The following is a 19021-nucleotide window of genomic DNA, read 5'->3' as shown; positions in this document are numbered from 1 at the left end:
CATAGCCATCTGCCAGCCAAACTTTATGGTATTTCCCGTAAAAATATCCAGTAATATAATTTAAAGGGTCACTCCTTCATTGGGGACAGGTTTTTTACGTATCGTACTTTGTTTTGCATCTTATTGTTTAAAGGGTCTTCTTCATGCCTAAATGGCCAAATGACCTTTTTTTTAAAAAAAAAAAAAAATATGTTTAGGAAAAGAGTAGCCAGGTTTGGAATTCAATTTCCAGATTTCTCCTCCAGTATCTGAACTGCAAAACCAGACTGAATCCCAACATCCCATTTTACTTGGCAGTATAATTCATTTTTCCATAGATGTTTTTCTTCATCCCCATTCATTTCCTTTCATCTGCGCTTCAACCTTTGAGAGAAAAGAATCTTACTACCCAGTGAGATTACTGCTCCGTGTCCTTCCAGAGGCTAAAAATATGCCCTAGAAATTGAGCAGACCTTCCCCTCCCCAAAATGCCTGGAACACAGTAGTCTAAGGGGTGGAATGAGCCTGTGAGTCCTTACTGCGCTCAGAGCCCAGATATCTGTGGACATTCGTTTGCCCTTCACTGATTACAAGTGGTTTTGAAGAGATGACTGTTAGCTGCCTTTTCTCCTTTTACCCAAGTTTCGGTTAAAATGACACTTTCTTTCTGCCCTGATTAGCAAGCGTGCTTTTTCTTGCACAATCATTTTGACTTCTTTTTCTTAGACTTGCGGTCCAGTTTAATTTGACAATTTTGATACAGCTATATTTAAAATTGTCTGCAAATTTTACATCTATAATAGGACTGTGCATTTCTAAGGATCCACAGGAAAGAAATTAAAAACTCTATGACTTTTTTTTGCAGGCCTTATATACTGCGTTGTTTTTAATCATAACATTTTAAATTGTCATGGTCTTTCAGAAAGCGTTTTTTCACAATAATTATTATGTTCTGTTTTTATGCCAAGAAGCGAGTGCTGATTAAATTACACACATTGTGTCTCCTGTGATTTGCAGGACTCGAGAGGGACAAGTTTGATAATAAAACGGTTTCTTTTGAGGAGCACATCAAGTCAGAACACAATATGTGGCATTATTTGTACTTCCTAGTCCTGGTGAAGGTGAAAGACCCGACTGAATACACCGGACCTGAAAGTTACGTGGCTCAAATGATTGTGGTGAGTGAGAAGAGGGTTTGCATCTGTGACTATGTTGCATTTTGTCTGCTTTCACCTTCCCTACCCTACCTTTCTCCCAGAACATAAAGTTTCTAGCAATCATTTTGTTAACTTTTAAATAGGACTGGCAGTCATTGGAGAGCCCCTATCCCGGCTAAATCATTGGTTCCTAGTGGACTTCTTGGTTATACACACCAACTCTAAGCCTCAGGTGTGCAGATGGTATTTCCTGGAGAATTCTCTGTGCAGTGAATTCAGTCCTGTCTGTCATCCTCTGACCTCATGCCTCCTGTCATCACTAATGTCTCAATTCCCCAAACCTGGAACTTTGCCATTGGCAAAAGGAGATTCATACTTTAAGAAATTCCTTGAGTTGCAGAAATTAAGGATTTAAGCAATTACATTGTGTTCGGGGAGAGGATAATGTTCGGTCCCAATGGGAGAGCACTGGCTTTTTGTCAGCACACATTTTGGATAGATTGACTGGTGTTGGTGATAGATTTGCACTGATCTTGCTGCATCCAGTTGCTTGTAACTCCTCCTTAAGATCAGTAGCATTGCACAGAGGGCGTGGTTGTCCATGATTTGAACTTTCTTCTGCTTCATAGTAGATTAAAACTAACAGGGTTAAAGAGAAGTCAAAGTTACAACTTTCTTGTATCCATGATACACAATTCGGGAGTGAGTATCATTGAATCTGATATAAATTCTTGTGTATAAACATAGCCATATATTGGATATCTTCTCAAAAATCATCCTCCAAAATTGTGTTAATAACTCTTTGAGAATGAGACCTTAGAAGAGTCATGACCCTCTTTGATGCTCAGTCCCAAGGATAACATTTAGTAAACACCAAAGTGTCAGAAGAGCCGGGTAACAGTGGGTCTATGTCTTCCCCTCTGTGAACTTACCATCCACTTAGGAAGACATAAACTACAATATAGGGAAAAACCAAAGAACATTTTCAGAGGCTAACATCTCACTAAGTACAGGTTAATATTGCAGTAGTTTACCTTACCTGACAATATTTATGTGTCACAGGAGAGCTACATGTAAATTGAATTTTTATCATTCAGCGTTTGCCATCCTATCTTATCGACGTGCATTCTACCGTAAGTTATTTCCTCTCCATTCTTCATATGACAGTGGGCAGAACCTAACGTTGTTTCTTTTTCTCCACAAATCCTTTTCTGCCCTCTCTCCCTTCTACATTAGGCAAAAAGGTAATCATTTTGAGGCTATGCACTCCTAGTCATCATTTAAACAGTCTTGATCTCAAGATGCTCAGAGACTGTGTGAAACATTTTGTTTCTTCTTGCTAGGGGAGAATCGTGTACAGCATTGCATTTAAAATGTGACCTCACGCTGCTAGATTTTACCAAAGTTTGACTAAATTGAATTAATATGTATTTGGCAGGCATCCATTATGTCCCTTGGACTAAAAGATTGCAGGGAATACACTGAGGAGTCTGAAATGTCCCTTCTGTGCCAAGGGATTTAGAGCTTACGAAGAAGAGGAGGGGGGCAATAAACCCAAAGTAGCACAGGCTAAGTTCCCCAAGAGTGGAACAGATGGAAATCTGGGAAGGCTTAAAGATGTAAAGTGACATCCAACTGGAAGGTGGTGGAGGAGAATCGGGGTGTGTGTGTGTGTGTGTGTGTGTGTGTGTGTGTCTGCGTGTGCATTACATGAGACGGGGTAGAGTTTGTGCAGATGGGGAGTGGCTGCTGGATTCAGAGTGAGTTCCTGTAAGAAGGAGCAGCCTGAACAAAAGCATAGAAATGGGACATTCAGACACTCAGGGGATAGTTAGTTGCCCGGTTTCACTGGTACACAGTTTACGTGTCAGGAAGTTCTGAGAGATATGACCCAAAAAGTAGATTGGACTTTTGAGCAAGAAGTGGAGGTATTTGGACATTATTTTCTCCCAGCAGCGGGAAGCCACCGAAGATTTTACCTAAGGGAAGAATGTGGCCTGGGGAACGGTGCTCAGGAAGTGGTGTGTCGGCTGGTTGGGAGAAGGGAAAGATGAAGTCAGAGGTAGCATCTGGCAGCTGGTGAGATTAGGAGGTGGGTGTGGAGAAGCGGGGCAAGGGGAGGACCGCGAGATGAGGCAGAGACTCCCGCCACTGGGAGCTGGGTCACTGGGAGAAAGGTGGTGAATGGTTTCAGAAAGTCTCTGTTAGGAGGAGAAACCAGTCAGAGAAGAAGACTTGTGGATTTTGAAATGAGACCGGAGGCCGAGTCATGGGTTAGGAGGGCCGGTGTAGTGACAACAGTGTGGGCCTTACAGCCGGAAAGATCTGAACTCCAACACTGGCTCTAGCACGTCTGCTGTGTGGTCTTGATGTCTCGGGTGAGTCTTCAAACCTCCCTGAGATTCTACCTCCTCACCTAAAAGGCAGAAAATTGGTGTGAGATCAGTGAGATGACATGTAAAAAGTGTCCAGCTCGGGACTTCCCTGGTGGTCCAGGGGTAAAGAATCCACCTTCTGATGCAGGGGATGAGGGTTCGATCCCTGGTCGAGGAGCTAAGATCCCACATGCCGTGGGACATCTAAGCCCGCGCACCACAACTACTGAGCTCGTGCGCCTCCACGAGAGAGCCTGCGTGCAGCAATGAAAGATCGCACATGCCTCAACAAAGATCCCGTGTGCCTCAACTAAGATCCTGTATGCTGCAACTAAGACCCAACACAGCCAAAAAAATAAAGGAAATAAATAAAAGAAAATAAATATTTTTTTAAAGTGTCCAGCTCATGGTAGATACTCAGTAATTGACAGTTTTCAGTGGCATCGTCCACATGGAATGACAGTTGAAGCCTTCAGGTTAGCAAGAGGTGGGAGAAGGGAGAAATGCAGAGAGAGGAGAAGAGAAAGCCAGAGACAGAACCTGGGGGAATCTCCCATTTAGGAAAAAAGAGAAAGACAAGTAAAATAAGTAGAAGAGAAGACACTGAAAAGGGTAGAAGAAGAACCAGGCAATGGAGCGTGTTAGAAGCCAAGAGATGAGTATTTCCGTGTCAGAGTTCACAGCATCAGTTGCTGCAAAGAGGAGACGGGTCCAAGCCTTTGGATTTTGTGATAAGGAAATCACCAGGTGACTTTCACCGTGAGAGAAGACTGCTGCAAAAACGTTGACCCGTCTTTAGCTTTCACATTAAGACCCTCATTTTGCCGGGCTCTCGTGCTTGAATTTTTAAGACATACTGATCCGTGTGTCTATCCATCCTCTCCTGTCAGAACTCTCTCCAGAACCAGGACAGGAGGGAGGAGAGCCCACAAGCTTATTGCAACATGAACTGTCTCATTCTCATCCAAGCAGTGCACACCCAAGAGAACAGGCACTGGTCCTGGATTTTAATGGGCAGGAGAAGAAAGAGAGATATTAAGCTTTGGAAGGATGGAAACAAAAAGTCACTTGCCGGTAAGAGTGTTCATTTACTGAAATAGCCTTTTTGGAAAACTTCTAAAAATCTGTAGTTGATGAACCCAGTTTGGAAAATCTGTTATTCCAGGCTCCTTGGAGATCATGGCCTCCTAATCTTGACCCTCCTAGAGAGAGAAGATTTTAGAGCACATGGCAAGTTGAAGCCTGTCTGTAGCTCAATCCAAAGACTACATTTTCTCTCCCTCCAGGTCAGAGGTAACTACTCTTAACAGTTTGGTAGGAAAACTTCCATTTTGCTCCCACTTTAATTTTTGGTCCTTAAAAAGAGGTGCATTTACCAAGTTGATTTAAGTGCTTAAACCAGTAGAGCTTTAGAAGAAGTTTTTAATTCCTCATAATTGACGTAGCTTTTACCCTCAAGGATTTATGCAAAATAAAATAAGGAAGTTCTTCATACTTGTTCACAAAACAACTCATCTGGATTCTACACACTTTAAGCCTGGTTTGTACCTAGAGGCCCTTAGAAAATGCTTCCTGTCTTCTGGTGAAATGAGAAAAACAAGAATATAACAAGTTTGGGGATGTTTCTCCCTCTGTATATTTTTTCGCCTCCAGTACTTCAACTTTATTCTTTACTACTAGGTCCCATAAGGAATATTTATACTAATGTGCATTACAACATACATTTTAAATAAGTTAATATGTAGCTTCTAGGGGTTAGAATCTTAGGAAGTACATTTGTGCCTCTACATCCCTCTAGTGACAGGATCAAGACCCTGAAATATTAACAGAAGCTTAAAAATTCCTCACCCCTGCCTTCAAACCCTACACCAAGCTGTTGGACTATCCACTGTCTGAGTCTTTGAATTAACACAAAACCTCTTCTGGGATATTGTTAGGGGAGATGTGAATAGATCAAGGTATTTGGGTAATATATTTTCTTCTGGTAAACAAATGCTCATTTTTGATAAGAGAATGATATTTTGAGCTAGTATTTATTGGGGACAGAAAGTAAGAGACAGAAAAGAAAGGATCATGCAGAAAAGTAAAAGTAATGAAAGAGAATCCAATAAACTAGGAGGAAAGGGTCTAAGAGGATAAGTCCCGCAGCCTGTGCTAGTAATGGCCTGTGAGCATCACTAAGCCCTTTTGCTTCTCCCATTACTCATAGGATGATATTGAAGAGGAACAAACAAAATAGAGATCATTAGAAAAAATGCCCAAGGCTTTTAGAGGTTTTTCTAACACTTTGGAGACATTTTCAGTTGTTCGTTTGCTGAGGTATGTTCAGGACCTTTGGAAATATTTAGTACTTAATTTGACAAACAGTGGGATCAAAACCAGAGGTACCTGGAAGGACAGGTACCACATGTGTGTTCAGAGAACTGCCCACGTGTTCTGGTGTACTGGGCTGTGACCCAGACCCTGGCTGACCGTGCCCCATGACCATGGCTTTGTGGGGACCAGTTTCTCATTTTAGCACGTGGCACTTTTAAGCTCTTCTACTTATTTGACTCTTGACTAAAAATTCTTTGTGGACATCATAGTGATGTCAGCTGGGACAATTTAACTCATGTTTTTGGAGGGGGGTTGTTTTTTAAATTTTTATTAGAGTATAGTTGCTTTACAATGTTGTGTTAGTTTCTGCTGTACAGCAAAGTGAATTAGTTATACATATACATATATCCCCTCTGTTTTAGAGTCTTTTCCCATATAGGCCATTATAGAGTATTGAGTAGAGTTCCCTGTGCTATACAGTAGGTCCTTATTAGTTATCTATTTTATATATAGTAGTGTGTTTACGTCAATCCCAATCTCCGAATTTATCCCTCCCCTCCCCTTCCACCCTGGTAACCATAAGTTTGTTTTCTAAGTCTGTGAGTCTGTTTATGTTTTGTAAGTTCATTTGTATCATTTTTTTAGATTCCACATATAAGTGATATCATATGATATTTGTCTTTGTCTGACTTACTTCACTTAGTATGATAATCTCTAGGTCCATCCATGTTGCTGCAAATGGCATTATTTCATTCTTTTTATGACTGAATAATATTCCATTGTGTGTGTGTGTGTGTGTGTACATATACACACACACACGCGCGCACACACACACACACACACACACACACATATATATACATACCACATCTTCATTCATCTGTCGGTGGGCATTTAGGTTGCTTCCATGTCCTGGCTATTGTAAATAGTGCTGCTATGAACATTGGGGTGCATGTATCTTTTCAAATTATAGTTTTCTCTGGATATATGCCCAGGAGTGGGATTGCTAGATCATATGGTAGTTCTATCTTTTAGTTTTTTAAGGAAACTCCATACTGTTCTCCATAATGGTAGTACCAATTAACTCATGTTTTTGTTAACATAATAATTGTCATGACACAAAAAATAATTGTAAGTTTCTTGAAGGCCACAACCAGGAATAGGGTAGCTTTTGTTCTGTGTAAGACCAGGGCAGATGATAGCTATAGTATATATTGAAAGCAGTTCGATAGACACTGAGTGCCTCTTATATGCTAGCAGCTGTGCTGTGCGTTTGATACGTAAGGATAAATAAGAAGTAATCTCTTCCCTCAGGAAGCTCAAAACGTTTATTCAATGAGTAAATAAAATAATGAGTGAATTAACAAATGAACGGTTTATTCTTAGCCCTCTGGTAGTTGGACATAATTTACGGAAAGATACACCAAAATAGCTGCAGGAGTTGAGAACATGAATTTCTCATTAGGCAAATGTCATCTTTCCCCTCTTTTAAAATCGGAAGATAAAGACGCAGCAGGGATGTTATGCCACCTGAACCAAGTATAATGAATGCAATATTAAAAGTCGGGTGGCTGATCTGAGAGACAGGCAATTTAATCCCTCCTTCGTCTCTCAGTATTTCTGAAGGCTGACCCATCCCATATATGCACAAATCCTCAGCAGTGCCCCTGAAGCTGCTGTCCTAGCAGAGGGGCAAGCATGCGCATTGGTGGGTTGTTCAGCGTAATTCACCCTTCAGAGTGAATTCTTCCTTGCATAATCTATTAAGGCCTCAGAAAGAGAGGGATTGTCCTTTTAATGAGATAGAAAAGAAATGTAGTCACCCAGAAGGAAGGAAAAGAGCTAAGAATTTTCCAGATGTTGTTTTCTGTGTCTGGAACTCAAAATCAATCTCGTTTAGTTAAACCGTATTTTTGAGCCGTAACTATTGGAGGGAGGATATATTTGGGCTCATGAAAGACATCAAGTCTTCTAAGGTTTGTATGTACTCCTCCTGCATTAGCACTGTTGGCCAGCTTAATGTCTGCCTTATTGTCATGTGCCATAATTATGAAATTATATGTTCTGATCCTATTATTTCCAATTTACGCTAATTGTGTAATTGAATCTAATTAAGCCAATTATGTAACTGCTCAATCTTGAAAACCTATTTTAAAGACGTTAGAACATAATAAGACACTTTTAAAATGCTTACATTTCAAGGCAAGCTGGGGGCGGGAGGTTGTAGCTTCAGAATGTACAATTAAGAAGGAAATGTCTACATTCAAGGAGATGCCACCTCTACTGTCCACATTTTAAATCCAGACATGTGTCTTCAATTTAAGAGGGATCTTTTTCCATTCCCAACTCTGGATTTCATTTTTGTTGTGGGACCTATCCTATACATTATCCTAATTTCCTATTTAGTATTCGTACTATAATCCATGAGTTACCACATATGTGTGCACGTTAACGTCTTTCTAATTCTCTTCTTATTTTGAAAATAGAGATAGAAATGGTGACTATTTAACGGTGTGGCTGTACACGGAGTCTTCATCTCAAAGACCGTCCTCAGCGCCGGAAGTGAGGGTGGAAGGATTTGGGCCAAATTGTTTTAAATGAGATTCGGATGGAAGTGGGGTGGGGAATAAGGTCGAGGGCAGGCACTTGAGGCGGGGACTCTCAGATGTCATTGACTGCTTCCTGAATTGATCAGAAACTGAATCTGCTGGTGTCCGGGTAATAGTCCTCCAAGTTCAAGAAGCTAAAGTGGCTCTTGTTAGTTTTTCTAATCAGTGTCTAAGGAGAAGCTCAGCGTCAGGGAAGGCACCGGGGCATCAGATTCTGAAGTCTGACTTCCTAGGATTCCCATTTATAAGATCGAGGACGACTTATTCCTTCTGCCCTTCACATTACCCATCAATGAAGGAAGTGTAATCAGACAGTCAGCACTCGGAATAGAAGAAGGGGAATTGTCTGGAACCTGGAGGCCTCCTGCTGTGCCAGACCCTGTCCCATTAGCTGCCAGGTCATGGGGAGAAGGGGGAGGTAGGGATCCCAGGGAAAGAACCTGGGCAGAGAAGGCTGCAGGGTCATGGAGTCGGGGAGCGGGATTTAGAGGGCTTGGGACAGCAGGTAATTTGGCAACTGGGAGATACTGCAATAGTTTTAGCAACTAGTATAGCCATATCTATGCAAACCAGCTGAATATTGACCCTGTATATAACAAGACTTCCCTTGCAGAGTTGCTACTAGGATTAAATCAAATTGTGCATACTAACAGTACTATGACTAATGGGACTTCCCTGGTGGTCCAGTGGTTAAGACTTTGCCTTCCAATGCAGGGGATGCAGGTTTGATCCCTGGTCGGGGAGCTAAGATCCCACGTGCCTCTCGGCCAAAAAAACAAAACATAAAACAGAAACAATATTGTAACAGATTCAATAAAGACTTTTAAAAAATGGTCCACATCAAAAAAATCTTTAAAAGACAAAAACAGTACTACGACTAATATAAATTGACGTTCGATGAGTGCTATCTGCTGGATGCTGTGCAGTTTGACATGCATGATCTCTTTAAAGGCCTTGTATCAACCCCGGGAGGCAGTCTGTTGTGATTATCCCCATTCTACACATGAGGAAACCGAGGCTTAGGGAGGACACAGCCAGCAGAAGGGGATGCTGTGTCGGTTACGTGCAGGACACATGCAAGTGGCCAGCGCGCGTGCTGTTGTTCTACGATGATGCTGTTAGTCGTGTAAAGCTAGCAGCGATGCTTCCTGTGAGGGCGGGTGCCCAGCACAAACCTCGCGCTCTACAGAAGAGGGACCACAAACGCGCCCTGCAGGCCGGGGCTGGGAGTAACCTGGCTGGGAGACAGGAAGTCAGCAGAGAAGCCTACAATGGCAGGAAGGCCTGAGAGGAATACAAATATGAAAGCTGTCCTCGTTCAGATCTAGCTGGCAACTGCAAGTTTCCTGCAAAGATTAGAAGGGTTACAATGACAATTACTACAGTTTCAGGCAAGAAAGAAGGAACAGGACATTTCCATTTAATTTGACAAGCATTTACTGGGGAGACTATGCATGAGGCACTGATGGAAACAAGAATAAAACATCATCACTGCCCTTACAGAACCACAGTGTGATAGAAAAGACAGGTATATTCACCAGAAACTATAGTGCAAATCAGAACTCCCATGAGAGGGATAATAGACGTTCAGACACACAGTAGCTGGAGAAATCTTAAAACAAATTATACCAGTACACCCCTGATTTATTAAAACCCTTCAGTGGTACTTGGAATAAAATTTAGACTCTTCCCCGTAGCCCTCTTATGCCATCTGGCCTCAGCCTACTTCACCAATTCCATTCCATCCCACCTTCCTTAGCCCACGGCAGTTCAACCACATTGGCCCTTTTCTATTTATCGAAAACGCCACACTTTTCCCTGGTCAGTACCTTGGTGTGTGGATGCCTTCCATTTGCAGTTGTTGTCCCCAAGCTCCTTCCATCATGCCTGGCCCCCTCCCTGACACCCCCATTCTGGTTACTTCCTTTCCTGTTACCCATTAGAGCACGTATATTCATCTGACCTAATATTATTTTTATACTTATTGACATGTTTATTCCTCTCCACTACGACTCAGGCATTTACACATCTGTTTCGTTCACTGCTGATTCCCAGCCCCTAAATTAATGCCCAGCACATAGTAGACACTCAGCATAGATCTGTTGAACAAAGTAAATAAGACATTGAGGCACTGGAACCCAGGTGACAGCACAGCCCTTTCTGGCTGAAGGCTCCAGGGACAACTACACAGAGAAGATTAGGAGGAGAGTTGGACCTTAAAAAATGAGGATTTTGTCAGAAGGGATGGAGAGGAATATATTCCAGGTGAAGTGTGTATCTTTTTTTTTTTTTTTTTTTTTTTCGGTACGCGGGCCTCTCACTGTTGTGGCCTCTCCCATTGCAGAGCACAGGCTCCGGACGCACAGGCTCAGCGGCCATGGCTCACGGGCCCAGCCGCTCTGCGGCATGTGGGATCTTCCCGGACCGGGGCACAAACCCATGTCCCCTGCATCGGCAGGCGGACTCTCAACCACTGCGCCACCAGGGAAGCCCTGAAGTGTGTATCTTTAAGGGAAACTAAGCAGAGAAAAAGAAAGAAAACTAATTCAGTGTATACTATGTGCTAGCAGCTTTGCATGTTATCCTATTTAATTATACCCATTTTATGTTAACTGAGGCTCAGAGAAGCTTATTACTTATCCAAGGTTCTCAGTAAATAGGGCTTGAACCAGGATCCAAACACACATTTTTCTGGCACCTTTGCTTATGATTTTACCTTTAGCTATTCCATCTCCTAGTGAAGAATCAAGTAGAACGACTAAAGTCAAATATATGTAAGTTCAGTGTTGGAGAAAAGGGAGGGCAAAAAAACCCAAACCCCAACCAAAAGACATCCTTTGGAAGGAGGAAATCTCTTTCTGCTTCTCCAACACGTATTTTAAGGAATTAGAATCCTTAGTTTTTAAGCTGCAATAGTTGAGGTATGATCCAGAATGCCTTAAAACTGCAAACCAATAAATCTTTTTCCATCAGTTCAAGATTTGTTCATCCAATAAATGCAGGCTCACAGTCTGAGTGCTTACTGTGCTCCAGGCACTGGGCTGCCTAGGGATTCAAGGTTGAGGCAAATACCGTAGCTTCCTTCAAAAAACATTGGTGAAATACAGCAGAGAAATCAAATAAAGGGTGGTGATGGCCCATTGCAGCTGTGAAGCCTGCTGCAGAGCAGACAGCCTGGGCAGGGAGGCTTCACAGGGTCAGGCCTGGATGCTTGGGTGAGTCAGTAAATGAGGAGGGAGCAGGTGGAGGGAGCAGGTCAGCCTGTCTAGGGAGAGAGTGAGGCTGTCCAGGAGGAAATGTAACTAGGAACCTGATCACAAGGTCCTTGTGTGCTCGCAAGTCTTTACCCTGAAAGCTAAGGGAAGCCCTTCAGAGATATTAAACCAAAGAGACAAGGTCAGATGTGCATTTTAGAAAGTATGTTCCATAACAGTGTAGGAAACGTATTCAAGGGGGCCTTCCTGGAGCAAGGAAAAAAAGAAAAAAACGGGTAGAAAGATTTCATTTCCTAGCAACAGTGATGAGAGCTGGTATGAAATGCCGCTGCAGATTGAGAGGAAGTGATGAGTATGAAATGATTCAGGCAGAAGACTCACCGAAGGCAAGAGGAAAGAGGTTTCAGTCTCTGGCCTTAGATAGTTGGGGGTGCTGGGTTGAGCAGTGGGGCCCAACCCAACTCCTAGGAGTTCCTCAAGGGCCAGCTGAGGAGATGTGATGATATCAGTGTCCAAGTGCACAGGAACAATTTGCGTGTCTAAGTGCATATGTCCAATAAGAAACTGAATAGATGGGTCTCCAATTCCCACAAGGAGTTAGAAAAGATCAACTACCACATGGGGAAGATTTCCAGAGCATAGAGCAGTGGCTGGTATATAGTAGATACTGACTAAAAATTTGTTAAATGATCATAAAATTTATACACCACTGGAGTATACTTGATAGCTGAAATCACAGATTTGGATGAAGGGCTCCAAGGGAAACTATACAGAGTGAGTAAATCAGAGAAACACGCTCTTAGACAGACGGACACGAAACTGTAACTGTTATTTAATACTGATAATAACAACTAATGATAATAATAATGTGTAGGTCCTACCACCCAGATTTTACTCATCAAAAAGTAGAACCAGAAAGGAGAAAAACAATTTTCATAGGAGGGCTCCGAAAGACGATTTTAACTTTTCATCAGCCAGCGAACCTAGAAGTGTTTTGGTCAATATGTGGATATCCTGTAACCCAACACTGATTAATAAGTTTTAGTGTGGAATTATGCCGCAAACCCAAATGTTTAGAGCAAAGTGATTTGGGCTTTGTTCAAGCTATAGAGGCCTCTCTGAAGTGGTGACCCATCCTAAGGCATTTATTTGAAGCTTCTAAAGGGATGCTCACATCTCTGATTCTCATAACCTTGATAAAAAGATTTCTTCCCACTGTGCCAATGAAAATTCTTGTTTCAAAGTTCTAGTCATTACTGTAAGATCTTGTTCAATTCTCAGTTGGCTTTCTGGAATAATAATGTTCACATTGTTAGGACTGATACGTTTTACTCAGAAATTCTGGCTTTCTTCCAGAGAGTAACAGATGCCATGAAAATGTAAGTTGTGGGAATGAGAACTATATACTGTAAAGCCACACAGCTTCTGTCTACTGGTTTTTAATAGGCCAGCATAGCCTGTGCCACATCGTGAGTAATTAGTCAAGATGGCAATTAAGCTGAAACACTACTCTTGTGTTAGGTAAGGTTATCAGGCAAGCTAGTTTCCATAGGCTTTTGGACTAGTTTTATCTAAGCGAATTACTGAAAAATAATTGCTGAATTTTACAAAAATGATTTAGCACTTGTATTTCAAAGATGAGTCACGTAATGTCCTGTTTGTGGAATCAGTTACTTTTAAGGGGATTTCAAGATCAAGGTGTTTTGAAATAATAGCAACTAAGGTAAGTCACCCCAGCTCTGAGTCTTGTTTCCTCACCTGTAAATGGGGATCCTACCCCTCTTTGCCAGGATCCCTGTATGTATTCAACAAAACCACCTCCATCCTTGGGCCTAACGTGGTGTCTGGTTCCTGGTCATTGCTCAAGAAATGTTTGATCATTCCACTTCCACTTAAAGTATTGGCCTCTTAAAATAATATGGCTACATTTAAATACTGTTTTGCAGATTCAGAGCATTCTTAAGCCTTTTAATGTTCAAACCCTTTTCTGATTCAGCATCATGTTTCTCTTAGAGGTCAGGCAATGGTCAACTTCATTTGTTCAATAAATACTACCTACCGTGCCCTAGGCACTGCGTTAGCCCCTGGAAAGGTGGGCAGAGGAGAGCAGGACAGGTGTGGCCTGTCACGGAGTTTCCTGTTTAGAGCAGAAGGCAGACCCTAAACAAGTCACCACAGTTTTTACATAGTGAGTGTTACCACCAGGACAGGCCGTGCAGAAGGACCTTCCTATAGCTTGTGGCCTGACTCAAACTCAAGTCCATTTGCATTTGTTCCTTTGTTAAACTGAAAGTCAGGAGCTCACTTAAACATTTGAATGGCTTGAACCATTGAAACCATTTGAGTTCAACAAGTGATTTTAGGAGAGATCTTGCCACAAAGAGGTATGGTGTGATGCCAGCAGGAGAGTCCCAGAGAGGACACGGGGCAGGGCTGTTGTGGAAGGAGTGCAGGAGCTGCCACTGAGTCAGAACAAAAGTGCTGGGAGAGGCTTCCCTGGTGGCACAGTGGTCGAGAGTCCGCCTGCCGATGCAGGGGATGCGGGTTCGTGACCCCGTCCGGGAAGATCCCACATGCCGCGGAGCGGCTGGGCCCGTGAGCCATGGCCGCTGAGCCTGCGCGTCCGGAGCCTGTGCCCCGCAACGGGAGAGGCCACAACAGTGAGAGGCCCGCGTACCGCAAAAAAAAAAAAAAAAAGTGCTGGGAGAACAGATTTTGTCTAGCTTACTTCAAGTTCCCCCTGGGGTTGGGGGGCGGTGCAAGCTTTGCCCTTATCTTGTCTCTGTGGAGGGAGCCACAAAGGAAGTGTGTTTCATTTCCAAAGGCTACATTTTAGGCTTCTTCAACTGAAGAACTAACTTAACAGCATTTTTCAGTCATGTAATTACCTTTTTAATTTTTTCCCAACATTTGAAAAAGTTCCAATACAAAGCACACATTTCACTTTAGAAAGAATATCCTTCTGCATTGGTGTCCTGCTGTCATTATTAACTCTCAAGAAAGAATTCAAATTGTTTATGTCATTCTGTGAGATTATTGATTAGCATTTCAAACACAACTGACATTAAAAAAAAAAAAAAAACACCAGTTCACCAGGATCTGAAATTCAAAACTAGCCAAATTCAGGGGTGGTTTATTTGCAGAGGTACTTACAGCTTGACAGAGAGATAATTACCCAGGAATTTTTTCTAGCCGGCTGGGTACCATGCTGTGATATAAAGGCCCTTGGCCCTGGTTCTACCTGTGACTTTGAGAAGAGACTTGACTGCCCTGCACATCAACTCCTCATTCACAATGAGAATCTAAGTGGTTTCCAAAGTCTCTTCATCCTAGTTCTAAAATTCTGACAACTCTAATATTTAAAATATTTCTTTATACTAAATTTTGAGTATGTTAATGTTTGTTCTCTATTACAAGCCGGAAGCAGTTGTGGTAGGAATTTTGGAGTGGTCCGAATTTGACTGTTTCCGTGTTATTCACTGGGAGGACTGTGTGTGGCCTGACCCCTCCCCCAACCCTGGCTGGAGTCTGGCTGTTAATTGGTAGTTGGTCTACTGTCCACATGATAACACATCCATGCTGCTGGGATTCCCCAGAGGACAGCACTGGTTAGGACCAGACCGTGAATTTTCCTCTAAGACTTGGAGCCTCACCTCTGAGGGAAAAGTCAACTGTGGTTCCAGTGGGGGGTTGGGAAGTTTCCACTGTCTCAGCTGCACCTGTGCCGCAGGGCCTCGGAGAATACCTGTTTCCTGAATGAGCGCCTAGTACCATTTGGAAGCACTAAACCCAGTTTGAAATATCATTTTAGCAGACAAAGACATAGTGCCAACAGATACATAACAAGATAACTCATTTTACTGGAGGATGATAAGTTGTATTGTTACTTAAGAAAGTCATGCCTTCCTCACTTTGTCCTCTAGTGTCTAACTCATTTGTGCCCAAGTACCCAAGGATGAAATAAGAGTGGAGTGTTCAAAGGGAGTTACTAGAAGGAGGCTGTGTGTGAGAGAGACACAGCATGGCATGGTGTTTAGACACGGACTTGGGGGCTTATGCAGTTACTTTAACCTTCTTATGTCTCAGTTTCTTCATCTGAAAAATGGGTAATCATCCCTACCACTAGGATTTTTATAAGATTAAACAAGTTAATATTATACAGTATCTGACGCAGAGTAAATGTTACATGAAAATTTAAAATATATATGAGTGAGGATCAGAATAGCATTTCAAGGCTCAAGAAATTATTATTTATTTAACAACTTTTATATTTAGTGCCTACCATGTTGGTTGCAATGGGTTCGATCATATAGGAGAGCACAGATAAAGGACGGATGAATTCCCAGCCATCAAGAAGCTTGGGCCTAATTCCGAGAGCATAATGTGTGATCATGAAGGTTGGTTGATGACACCACGTAGCAATGTTTGATGAGCTGCCGATGAGGAGCTCTCCTGCAAGTTAGGGAGAGAATGTTGTGTGTAAAGGAAAGAAGCAGATTCGAGTAATGATATCAAAGCCTAGGTGGACCCATACCTGGATTAGGTTGGGCTAAATGATAGCAGTAATTCATTGTTCAGGATGAGGAGTTTCCGCATGATCTTGCAAACAAATGAGAGACGTCGGCAATTTTTAAGTAGAGGAATTATATGACTTTTTTAAATGGGTTTCTTTTTAACGGAGTGTCGTATAGTTCATAGTAGGATGTAATGAAAGGGCAAAGGCTGGAGGAAGGGAAACCAGTGACCATTGCTCTGATGGAAAATGTGATGGAAGGAATCTGGAATAAAAAGGAAGGGTGTGGGGCTTCCCTGGTGGCGCAGTGGTTGAGAGTCTGCCTGCCGATGCAGGGGACACGGGTTCGCGCCCCGATCCAGGAAGATCCCACATGCCGCGGAGTGGCTGGGCCCGTGAGCCATGGCCACTGAGCCTGTGCTCTGCAACGGGATAGGCCACAACAGTGAGAGGCCTGAGTACCGCAAAGGAAAAAAAAAAAAAGGAAGGGTGTGGTGGGACAAAGATTGGACCAAGAGTGAGGATGGGCTGTTGTCCTGTTCCACCACCCAGCAACCGGCTGGTCTTGCCCCCCTACACCTGCCTCTCTCCCTGTGCCCAGCCTCCCTGACTTTTCCCCTGAGCTTTCCAATTCTGCCAACCTTGTCTCCTGCTGTTCCCTTCACCTGGAATGTTTATCTTCAGGAACTAAGATCATCATTCCTGGCCAAGCCCACTAAGACCCCAGGCCCTTGATAAGAGTACCCGGTTATATCTTTACAAAGTCCTCACCACTATCTGAAATGATTTGCCTTGTGAATGTGCTGACTTTCTTTGGTCTTTGTTTCTCTGGGAACTGGACTCTTGACTGTGCTGCTCGCTGTTTTCCCAGTACCCAGAACAGCTTCTGGAATAAAAAGGTTCTCAACAAATATCTACTGAATAAGTGACTAAATCACTGATCTCTGAGGCCCTTCCAGACCTGAATTTTCACTCTCTGATTCTACCTGACACATAAAAGAAGAAAACTATTAGCTGACAATGGATTTAAGAGAAAGGAAAAGAAGACTGAGGTTTCAGGTTTGGGTGACTAGAAGAATACTTTTTTTTCCCCCAAATCATGCAGGGAAACGGTAATTTTGGTTACCACCTCATTCCATGTATGATTACAATGGACCATCCATCCAGAAGTTCCTGATGATAACAAAACTGGGGTCCAGGAGAGTAGGCTGACCAAAACTGAACATGAGTTATGGAACTCATATGTGAAATTCATGTTTTCTAACTGGCGGTAATAACAAAGATTGATTTATTTGAAACTATTAGTGTAGCTATTGATATTTGAATGAAAATCCTACATTTTCATTCAAATAACCTAAAGGAACATGTTAAGAGCTTTTAGCATGGTAAATCAGCGTTAACATGTAATAGTTACATGAATTTGCTCACTGTTTAGTACCGAGTGCTGGTGAGACTAAAGGCCTCCCTTTTCGTTAGGACCTGACTATGGATAAGTCATTCTCCTCAGGTCTGTTCTGTCTTGTACAGCCATGGTGACCTGGGGTGCTATTCTGATACCAGTCGTTATAGCAATACAGTTCTGGTGGTAACCACCCAGAGTTAGCTCAGACCCCACAAGTTACGGGCCATTGTCCCTAACAAGGCTCCCCTGACTTCAGATGCCAGCTGCACTTTGGGTGTTCCCAGGCCACCTGCACTCTGACCATAAATTCAGAGTTTCCCATGAGCCCTTCATGTCTGATAGTTCACTAGAGTGACACACAAAACTCAGAGACGCACTATACTTACAATTACAGTTTTATTATAAAGGATTTAGATTGGAAACAGCCAAATGAGATTTGGGTGGGTTTCAAACACAGCGCTTCTGTGCCCTCCCTCTGTGGAACAGGGTGCATCCTCCTTCTAGAACAGAGATGTGTTCACCAACCAGGAAGCTTCACTGAGCTGTGGTGTCTAGAGTTTTTGTTGGGGTTTCAGTAGATAGGCACAGTTGACTTTTTGTGACATTTGTCACATGATTGAACTCAATCTCCATCCCCCTTCCCCTCCCTGGAGGCTGGGCTGACTCAAAGCCCCAACCCTCTAAATCACATGGCTGGTGTTTCTGGTAACCAAGCCCCATCATGAGTCATCTCATCACTCAACAGACACTGAGGTGTGACCCAAGGGGCTCATGAATGACAAATACACTTCTATTAGATTAGAACCGCCCTGTCTGGAAGAAGAGATAAAGACCAATCACATTATACAGCAGATGTATTCCCCATTTTCTGCACATGCGTTTGTTGCTTTTTTTTTTTTTTTAAGCAGTTAATTGGAAAGGAGTTTTAAACCTTAACTGGAAGCTAGGACTCCTCACTCCTCTATCTGTCTTATGCACAGCATGCACTCCACCAAAGTACTTCATCTACACTATCCAGTGAAACAGATACGAATGTACTATTCCCAAAACTTCTAGCACTCTAGTCCAAATAACCTTCCACTCTCACTTAGACGGCTGCAGGTGCCACTGAACGAGTCTTTCTGCTTCCATACTTGCCCCTTTACTGATTATTCCTCAGAGAACAAGGTAATGATTTTTAAAATGTGATTCGGAATGTCACTCCTCTGCTCAGAGCCCTCTGCTGGCTTTCTAAAGTACGTAGAATAAAATGCAAACTTCTCCCCCAGGCCTATACACTCTGACACCTGCCATCCCCTGCCCCTCCATCATTCATTGTCTTCAGCCCCACTGACCTTGCTCTTCCCACAATACGCCAAGCCTGTTTCTACCTGAGGGCCTTTGCATTTGTTTTTCTCTTGGCCCGCAGCACTCTACTTATTCTTTCACTTCTTGCGTGTTTCTGCTTAAACGTCG

At 42.8% G+C, this 19021-nt stretch overlaps 1 protein-coding gene across 4 annotated transcripts in view; it reads left to right on the top strand.

Annotated features, from left to right (window-relative positions):
* ITPR2 (inositol 1,4,5-trisphosphate receptor type 2) overlaps positions 1–19021 on the top strand; it is a gene marked incomplete at its 5' end in the record, with an annotated part of 524405 nt that overhangs the window by 469401 nt on the left and 35983 nt on the right. For all 4 annotated transcript variants that reach the window (XM_082665011.1, XM_082665010.1, XM_082665012.1 and 1 more), the window contains one exon: positions 997–1157. In XM_082665011.1, coding sequence (XP_082521137.1) covers positions 997–1157 — 161 coding nt within the window. The remainder of the gene's footprint in view (positions 1–996; positions 1158–19021) is intronic.

The sequence above is a fragment of the Grampus griseus genome (assembly GCF_964374135.1).
Source record: "Grampus griseus genome assembly, chromosome: 11".
Taxonomy (NCBI): Eukaryota; Metazoa; Chordata; class Mammalia; order Artiodactyla; family Delphinidae; genus Grampus; species Grampus griseus.
Note: the sequence above shows the minus strand (reverse complement) of the source record. Positions and strands in the feature narration are given on the sequence as shown.